Here is a 10102-nt window from a genome sequence, read left to right as displayed (position 1 = left end):
AGAAGAAAAGAGGAGGGAACTGCCTTGATCATTACAGGTTGGTATGAGGGTGGGGACCTGTGGGAGTGGTGACCAGAGTAGGTCCAGTAAAAATCGAAGTCTGAGGGCTTCCCAGTCTTTACCATTCATAGTCAGCCTTACCACCATCCTTTCCACTGTTCATTTGGTATAAGGAAATGTGTGCGGAAGTACCTTGGGGGAAATTGTTGGGCACTGGAGAGGAGATAAAATAAAAGGGATGGAGAGAGAATTTGCTAATCATCCTTTTCTTTCACCAAGCACATCATTTTTACAGTTTCCTGTCCTTCTGTATCTATCTGTGTGATGCACAGAATTAGAAGAGAAATTTTAGTGCATTTCCTTCCTCCACTTCTAGGTCCACCTCCAGTGGCAACTGTAGTGGCCTTTGAGTGGCTGAAGACCAACACCCGCACAGGCCTATACACAGACCTACTACCCACTTTTCGCAGGCTGATTGAGCCCCTCTGTACCTTGTTCGTGTCTTCAGCAAGGGTGATTACATGGGTCGTGTTCAGGAAGTGGGCTGGGTGACCGCAGGACTGATGATCTGGGCTGGTGCTTGCTACTGCATTTACAGATTAACCAAGGGAAGAGCCCAGAGTGTGAGGAGACTTGCCAGAAATGGGTCCAGAGTCAAAATGGAGACTGTGGTTGGGATACAGAACCAGACCTTGGCGATGTGTGAAGCCATGGTTGGGACAGAGATTGAGACTAGACCCAAGCCCAAGACTGGAGCAGAAACTGGAGCAGGAGGTGGGGCTGAAGTAGAGACTAATACCACTGCTACAGCCAGAATCAAAGCCAACTCTCAAGCCAAGGCAATGGCTGAGGCAGAGACAGAGACCCAATCTGAGACCAAAACAGTGGCTGGAACAGTGGTCATAACAGAGGCAGTGATTCTGACTGAGGCCAAAGCCAGTGAAGTGGCCATGAAAGAAGCAGTGACCCAAACTGACTCTGAGTCTGGGAGACTAGTCAAGAAAGAGGCAGTGACCCAGACCAAGGCTAAAGCTTGGGCACTTGGTGCTAAGGCAGAGACCAAGAAAGAAGCAATGACCCAGACCAAAGCAGAAACTCGTATATTGGCTGAAAAAGAGACAGAAATGAACAGACTGATGGTGACACAGAATGAGGCCTTGGCAGTAATCAGGGAAGTGGCCAAGATGGGTACCATAAACAAGATTGGAAGTGTGGCTGAGACCAAGTTGAGAGCCCTGGAAGAGACTGTGAGTGTGGCCAAGACTCAGTCTGAGGCCAGGTCTGGTACCTCAGTTGATGCTAAGGGAAATCATAACACCAAGTCCAAGGCAGAATCTGGAGCAGACATGAAGTCCTGTGCACTGTCTCAGGCTGTGGCCAAGATCCAGGTTGATGACATGCTTGGTACTGGGGTTGAGGCCAAGGGGAATTGCAAAACTGCGTCTCAGGCAGGGTCTGTGGCAGATATGAGGGCTTCTGCTCAGCCTCAGATTGTAGCCAAGACTGAGGCTGTGCCTGGGGCAATGGTTGATGCTGGGGTTAATACCAATGCCATGTGTGAGGCAGGGGTTGGGGCAGGTACAAGTGCTTCTACACAATCTCAGACTGTGACCAAGAAACAGGCTGAGACAATGTCTAGTGCCAGGGTTGATGATAGGGGAAATAACAATGTCACATCTAGGGCAATGACTGGAGCTGACACAAGGGCTGCCGCTCAGCCTCAAGCTGTAGCCAGTGCTCACGCTGAGGCTACGTCTGATGCCAGGGGTAAGGGTAGAGGCAATTCCAATGCCGTATCTAAGGTGGGGGTTGGGACAGACACTGAGTCCTATACACAGCCTCAGCCTAAGGCCAATGTCCAGGCTGATGCCTTGCCTGATGACAGGATTAAGGCTCAGGGCAATGCCAACACCAAGTCTAAAGCAGAGGCTGGGACAGACACAAAGGCACAGTCTCAGACTTCCACTAAGAGCCAGGCTGAGGCTCTACCTAGTACCAGAGGTAAAGCTAGGGGCAAAGCCAAAGGCAAGTGTAAGGCAGGGGTCGGAGCAAACATGAAAACCTGTGCACAGCCTCAAGCTGGGGTCAAGGCCCAAGCTGAAATTTTCTCTGATTCCAGGACTGATGGCAGGGGCGATCCTGATACCATTTCTGGGGCAGAGGCTAAGGCAGAACTAAGGGCCTGTGGTCAGCCTCAGGAAATGGCCAGTTCCCAGGACGAGGCCTTGCCTGGTGCCAAGAAGAAGGTCCAGGACAATCCCAATGCTGTGTCTAAGTCAGGGGCTGGGCCACATGCAAAGAGCTCTGCACAGCCCCAGGCTATGGCCAATACCCAGGGGGAAGCCTTGCCTGGTGTCAAGAATAAAGTCCGGGGCAATCCCAATACTGTGTCTAAGGCAGGTACTGGGCCAGATACAAAGGGCTCTGCCCAGCCTGAAACAGATACAACAAGCTCTGCTCAGCCCCAGGCTGTGGCCAATTCTCAGGGTGAGGCCTTGTGTGGTACTAAGAATAAGATCTGGGGCAATCCTAATGCTGTGTCTAAAGCAGGGACTGGACCAGATACAAAGAACTCTGCCCAGCCCCAAGCTGTGGCCAATTCCCAAGGTGAGACTTTGCCTGGTGTCAAGATTAAAGTCAGGGGCAATCTCAACGCTGTGTCTAAGGCGGGGACTGGGCCAGATACAAAGGGCTCTGCCCAGCCTCAAACAGATACAACAGGCTCTGCTCAGCCCCAGGCTGTGGCCAATTCCTGGGGTGAAGCCTTGCCTGCTACTAAGAATAAGGTCCGGGGCAATCCCAATGCTGTGTCTAAAGCAGGGGCTGGGCCAGATACAATGTGTTCTGCCCAGCCTCAAACAGATACAGCAAACACTGTCCAGCCCCAATCGGTGGCCAATTCTCAGGGTGAGGTCTTGCCTGGTGCCAAGAATAAGGTCAGGGGTAATCCCAATGATGTGTCTAAGGTAGGGTCTGGGCCAGATACAGTGGGCTCTGTTCAGCCCCAAGCTGAGTCTAATTCCCAAGGTGAAGCCTTACCTGGTGCCAGAAATAAGGTACGGGGCAATCCCAATGCTGTGTCTAAGGTAGGGTCTGGGCCAGATACAAAGGGCTCTGCCCAGCCTCAGGCTGCAGCCAATTCCCAGGGTGAGACCTCATATGGTACTAAGAATAGGGTCCGGGGCAATCCCAGTGCTATGCCTAAGGCAGGGGCTAGGCCAGATACAGCAGACTCTGCCCAGCCTCAGACAGATACAACAGGCTCTACTCAGCCCCAGGCTGTGGCCAGTTCCCAGGGCGACGCCTTGCTTGGTGCCAGGAGTAAGGTCAAGGGCAATCCCAATGCTGTGTCTAAAGCAGGCACTGGACCAGGTACAACAGGCTCTGCCCCACCCCAGGCTGTGACCAATTCCCAGGGTGAGGCCTTGCTTGGTGCCAGGAGTAAGGTTAGGGGCAATCATGTTGCTGAGTCTAAGGTAGAGGCTGGAGCATGTACGATGGGCTCTGACCAGTGTCAGTCTGTAGCCCATTCCCAGAGTAAGACCTCGTCTGGGGCAAAGGACAAGGCTATGCGTAAGTCTGAGGCAGAAGCCACAGGAGATGCCTCTGTAAAGCCTAAGGCTAAGGCCACGCCCACTTCTGAGAGTGAGGGTGGGTCAGGCACTCAGGCCTGCAAAAAGTCTCAGCCTAAGGTCCATGACTACTACTGGAATGGGATTGGTGTTGAGGACTGGATTGCTTCTGAGCGGTGGATCAAATTTAGGTTTCAGGCTAGGGATGGATACTGGGAGAATAGCATGTCCTGGGCTGATGATGAGAATGAAGCCAATGTTGAATCCTGGAGTGCAGCTAGGGGTGAGAATGAGGTTGGTATTCAATCCTGGGCTGGAGCTGGGGACCAGGCCAGTGGAGGGCTCTGGGCTGGGAGTCATGCCAGTGAACAGTCCTGGGCTGCAGGCCAGGCCAGTGGGGGTTACTGGTTAGAGGCTGGGAACAAGGCTGTTGGAGGGTCCTGGACTGTGGCTGAGAACCAGGCCAGTGGGGCTTCTTGGGCTGGCACTGGCAACCAGGCTGTTGTGGTGCCCTGGACTGGAGCTCAGGCCAGTGAGAGTTCCTGGGCTGGGGGCCAGGCCAGTGGGGTATCCTGGACTGGGGGAGAGACCATTGGAGTGTCCTGGACTGTGGTTGAGAATCAGGCCAATGGAGCATCCTGGGCTGGGGCTGAGGCACAGGCCAGTGGAAGATCCCAGGATGGGGCTGGGATTCAGGCTAATGGAGGGTCCTGGGCTCAGGCTACAGCTGGGAATGTGGTTAACATTGGGTACTGGGCTGTGGCTGTGGACCAGGCTACTGGAGGGTCCTGGATTCTGACTAGTGATCTGTCTGGCGGTGCATCCTGGGTTGGGACTAGTGATTTGTCTGGTGGTGGATCCAAGCCTAGACTTGAGGATCAGACCAATGAAAATGTGTCCTGGGCTGGAGCTGGGCTGCGGCCTGAAAACCAGTCCAGTGGAAGGGCCTGGGCTGACACTGAGGACCAAGCCAGTGGAGGCTCTGGGCTAGGGCTTGTGGATGAGTCCAGTGGTGGGTCCTGGGTTATGGCTGGAGAACAGCCCAATAGAGGGTCTAGGCCAGGGCTTGCAGACCAGTCTGGTGTTGGGTCCTGGACTGGCACTGGGAACCAGGCCAGTGAAGGATTCTTGGTGGGGGTCGTGGATCAGGCCAGTGGGGGTTCTTGGACTGGGACTGGTGATCAGCCTGGTGGTGGGTCCAAGCCTGGATTTAAGGATCAGGTCAGTGAAGAAGAGTCTTTGGCTGGGGCTGGTAGCCAGGCTGGTGGAGGGACTAGGTCGGGGCCTGAGGACCAGTCCAGTAGAGGGTCTTGGGCTGACTCTGGGGACCAAGCCAGTGGAGGTTTCTTGGTTGGGGCTGTGGACCAGGCCAATGAAGTCTCCTGGGTTGGACCTGGGCATCAGGCTGGTGGTGAGACAAAGCCTAGATATGAGGATCAGGCCAAATCTGGAAGAGTGTCTTGGGCTGACAGTGGGGGCCAGGCTAGTGGAGGCCAGGCTAGTGGAGGGTCTACACTGGGGCCCAGGGACCAGTCCGTTGGAGATTCCTGGGCTGGCATTGGGGACCAGGCCAGTGGAGGATCCAGGCCAGTGCTCAAGGATCAGTTCACTGGATGGTTCTATGCTTGCAGTGGGAGTCAGGCCAATACAGGAGGGTCCTGGGGTGGGGCTAGTGGCCAGGCCATTGGAGGGCCTGGGCTCGGGCCCATGAACCAGTCCAGTGGTGGGTCCTGGGCTGATACTGGGAGTCAGGTCAGTGGAGAGTCTTGGGCTGGGGCTGGGGATCAGGCTGGTAGCTGTTCCAAACCTGGATTTGAGGATCAGGCCAGTGGAGGAGCGTTCTGGTCTGGTGCTCAGGACCAGGCCATTGGAGGGTCTAGCCCAGGGCTTGCAGACCAGCCCAGTGGTGGGTCCTGGGTTGGTACTGGGAGTCAGGCCAGTGGAAGGTCCTGGATTGTGGCTGGGGATCAAGCTGGTAGCTGTTCCAAACCTGGGTTTGAGGATCAGGCTAGTGGAGGAGGCTCCTGGGCTGGCACTGGGGATCAGACTTGTGGAAAATTCTGGGCTGGGTCTAAGCCTGGGAATGAGGCCAGTAGAGGGTCTAGCCTAGGGCCTGAAGAGCAGAAAAGTGGAGGTGCCTGGGCTAGGCCTGGAAACCAGACCAGTAGAAGGTCTCAGGTGAGTGCTGGGACAGAGGCCAATGAAGGATCCTGGTTTGGGGCTGGGAGTGAGGCTAGTACAGGGTCTTGGTTCTGGAGAGGGGAAGAAGCTGGTATTGTGTCTAGCCCTGGAGATAAAAATGAGGCCAGTATTGAATCCAGCTCAGTGGTTAGGGAAGAGGCTATCACTAGTTCTGGATTTGGGGCTGAGAACAAAAACAGTATTGGGTCCTGGATCAGATCTGATGAGGCTGCCTGTATGGATTCCTGTGTGGGGGCTGAGGCTGGGGCTGGGGTTGGGGCCGAGGTCAGGCAGGAGTCTTGGCTCTGGGATGGAGATACAGCCACTACAGGGTCTAGGCTTGGGGTTGGGGAAGAGGCTGGCATGGGGTCCTTGACTTTGGCTGGGGATGTAGATGAGGATGAGCTAAGTAGAGCATCTAGCCCTGATATTGAGGAGATAAGTTTAAGGTCCTTGTTTTGGGCTGAGAGTGAGAACAGTAATGCATTCAGATCTAAGCGTGAGAAAGATGTCAATTTTGAGCGTAGGGCTGGAGATAAGGCCAGCACCAAGGATAAGCTTGAAGCTGCTGGTGGAGTCGATGTAAAGTCTTGTTTCTGGGATAGAAATGAAAACAGAAGTGAGGACAAATCTGCACCTAAGACTAAAGCCAAAAAGTCAGCTGAGTCAAGAGTCACATATCCATCTATGGTCCCTGGGGCAGGAATGGGGTCATGGGCGGGAGCCATGATCTGGACAGAAATGAAATTTCCATACCAAAATGAATCCTGCTTCCCACCTGAAGATGAGCTCAGAAAGCAGATCAGGTCTGGGGAGAAAACTCAGCCTTGGGCCTGCCGCTGTAGACGTGAAACTAATATGGATCCACGAGAGCTTGAAAAACTCATTTGCATGATTGAGATGACTGAAGATCCTTCTATTCATGAAATAGCCAATAATGCTCTGTATAACAGCCGTGATTACCCATTCTCCCATGAAGTCATTCGTAATGCAGGTAGAATCTCAATTATTGAAGGCTTGCTCAATAATCCCTATCCCAGTGTTAGGCAGAAGGCTTTAAATGCACTGAATAACATCTCGGTGGCTGCTGAAAATCACAGGAAGGTTAAAACATACTTAAACCAAGTATGTGAAGACACCATCACCTATCCCTTGAATTCAAATGTGCAGCTGGCTGGATTGAGATTGATAAAGCACCTGACTATTATTAGTGAATATCAGCATATGGTTACAAATTACATTTCAGAATTTCTTCGTTTGTTAACTGTGGGAAGTGGAGAAACTAAAGACCATATTTTGGGAATGCTTTTAAATTTCTCTAAAAATCCATCTATGACAAAAGACTTGCTCATTGCCAATGCACCAGCATCACTGATTAATATCTTTAGCAAGAAAGAAACAAAGGAAAATATTCTTAATGCTCTTTCACTATTTGAAAATATAAATTACCATTTTAAAAGAAGAGCAAAAGTATTTACCCAGGACAAATTCAGTAAAAATTCCCTTTATTTCATATTCCAACGACCTAAAGCATGTGCCAAGAAACTTCGAGTCTTAGCAGCAGAATACAATGACACTGAGGTGAAAGAAAGAGTTGAGCTATTATTAAGTAAACTCTGATTAGTTGTAATTTTCCAAACAAATTTGAGTAATATTTTGGTTTTGCAGCCTGGAAGTAATGCACATTGTAAATTGCACTATAATTTCTAAAGTGATGTTGCTTATGATGGTCGTTAGCTGGACCATTTTATGAACACCAAATGAATTCAATTTTGTACTGAAAATACATGTGTTGATTTTAACCTTGTCTGGATTGAGATATTTTTGGTATCCTTCATGAGCAGAAACTGAACTGATTCTTCATAAGTAAGGTAATCTTTGGTCCTTTGTGTGGACTTATGTTTATACATTTGAGACTTTATTTTTATGTCATCAATAAAGTTGTGTGTTTTAAGCAGAAAAAAAAGACACGTCTTTGTCCTTGAATCTGTGATCTATTTGGAAAGGCAAGATGTATGGAAACAAAAAGATACTAACAAAACCCAAGAGCCTATGATCATAGCCAGCTGTTTCCTATTAGTGCTTAAAGGCAGAAGAAACTTCTGCATGCAACAGTGTTCAGGGAAAGTTTTGCAGAGGAGGGGGCACTTAAGTAAGCTGGGCATGAAAGGCAGGATAAAAACAGGGCAGAAGGGCATTGGAGGAGGGAGGATTGACAGGAAGAAAGGCATGGAGATGGGAATTTTGCTCCACAGAGGAGACTGGCCTGCCTGGAGTACAAAGTGTGGGGAGGGGAGTGATGGAAAATACAGTCCAGCAGTTGGGTGAGTCCCATTCATGGAGGATCCCTGATTTCTAAACTGAGGTGTCTGTATATTCTACCCACCTCTGGGAGACACGAAAGCCTTTTGTGACCAGAGGAGTGACGAGATGAAAGGAACATTATGTGACTGACTTGTGTGCAGAATGGGTCAGAGTTGGGGTGGGGACAGGATTGGCCACTGGAGATTGGAACACCACTTAGGAAGTTACCACCATAGTTCAGGCATAGTTGCTAAAAGCATGAAATTTCACTGGTGGCAATGGAAGTGGCAAGGGGGAGGAAGGATGTGAGAGTTGCTTTGAATGAAGAAGTGCTGGAACATATCCTGGGGACATACAGAGAGGGACAATTTTATTGTAGGGTCCTGAGGGCATTTGATAGGAAAATATCCTCTTTCTTGTCCAACTCTGGTGTCTATGGGAGTGAATATGTTAGTGATTATTTTGGAATTATGAAAAAATATAATAGAAGAAAGAATAATTTTTAGTGCTTCTATCAGATTTCTTTTACAAGATTGGTTGGGGCAGGGTCTTTATGGAACCATTGAGAGGGCTGTTGGCATCCATACTGGAGAAGATCCACCTCTCTTCCAACCCAGAGTATGGTGAAGGTGTGGGTGGAGGGACAAACTGTACTGGTGGGAGCATACTTGGTACAAGATCCATTTGGATACATGTTTTAGAAGCTTTCAAGATGTGCACGCTCTTTGACCCAGAAATTCCTCTTGTAGAAATTTATCATTAGGAGATAATCAAATAATCAGCTTGTACAAGGCTGTGCATCTGCACCTTTTTGAAGAGTGAAAAATTGTGAATGACCCAAGTGTCTTGAAATAGGCACTTGGCTAAGAAATTAAGGTATGTCTACACATTGAGACATTATGCAGCTCTTGAAAATGTTGATGGGCAACTACACTTATTTACATGGGGAAAATTCAGCACATAATCTTAAATGGGGAAAATAGGCTGCAAAAGCACATGCTATACTTTTTATGAAGAAAGAACATATATTTAAATTATCTCTATGTATAAACTTTGGTGTGTATACTCTTGAGAATGTGGATAGTTCCCTGAGAGTGTAAGATTAATGGGTAGTTTTACCTGTTTTTTACTCATCTGTATTTTCTGATATTTATATAATAAACCAGGACTTTTTGCATAATTTACTAAAAGGAAACAGATGAATTCAGGCTAAGCAGGCCTGTTAATAGCATTTCAGGGCACTAGAGCAAAAGTATAAATGGAGGTTCACATATTTATGTCTGAATATTTGGAAGGTATAAATAAAATTTTAAAATAAATATCACTTAAATAAAACCATAAATATAAGTATAAATGTTTGAAATTTTAAATTTCATTAATCATTTTGAAAGTAAAGCTGTTCTCAATTCTAGCATTTGATGGTCACCAACTTTCCAGTGGAAAAAATGATGTCATACTTGTGGTGAATTCTGCAATCTGCTGCCCTAATCCTCCTTCATGAATAAAGAGTTTATTATTTCAGTTGCTAGGAGTGCTGCCAGCAGACAGCCCTCAGCTGTCAGCCCTCATCGGGAATTGCCTCAGCTAGAAAGCCACCTCCCCCAAGGTCATACCTCCTTTCTGGGGTACTTCACATTCAATGACTGATCTACATGGACTTCTTGCCCCAAATGGGACAGCTTAATTTCTCCCTCTGTCCAATCCTGCTTCCTTCTTTTCCTTTTCACAGGTTTTAATCCTAAGAGCATTCCCTAATAAAAGCCCTTCATGCTGAACCCTGTCTCTGAGTCTGCCCTCCAGGAAGCCATCCTACAACAGTTGGTACAAGAAGAGGTTCGGAAAAGCATACACTGTGATGAAATTTAGGAGATGGATCATCTGCTGCCCAGCTGGCAATGAGGACTCCATCATTTGTGGTAGGTGGAGTAGATAGACATGTGGAATAGGTAGAAGAGGAGTTAGAGCTTTCACTGGAGGTGAACTAGAATGGCATTCATGGAAGGGAATACATTAACTAGTGCCATGTGGTAGACATTTGAGAAATA

The 10102-nt window shown here is 48.9% G+C and overlaps 1 protein-coding gene across 1 annotated transcript; it reads left to right on the top strand.

The window, feature by feature from the left end:
- Window positions 1-521: 521 nt before the first annotated feature.
- ARMCX4 (armadillo repeat containing X-linked 4) lies at window positions 522-7373 on the top strand. Its single transcript, XM_007467971.1, has 4 exons — window positions 522-3950; window positions 3987-4220; window positions 4293-4595; window positions 4722-7373. The coding sequence occupies exons 1-4, from the start codon at window positions 522-524 to the stop codon at window positions 7371-7373; spliced, it is 6618 nt and encodes a 2205-aa protein (XP_007468033.1).
- Window positions 7374-10102: the final 2729 nt, after the last annotated feature.

This window comes from Lipotes vexillifer, unplaced genomic scaffold, assembly GCF_000442215.2.
Source record: "Lipotes vexillifer unplaced genomic scaffold, Lipotes_vexillifer_v1.1 scaffold152, whole genome shotgun sequence".
Lineage (NCBI taxonomy): Eukaryota > Metazoa > Chordata > Mammalia > Artiodactyla > Lipotidae > Lipotes > Lipotes vexillifer.
This window is presented reverse-complemented; position numbering and strand designations above follow the sequence as displayed.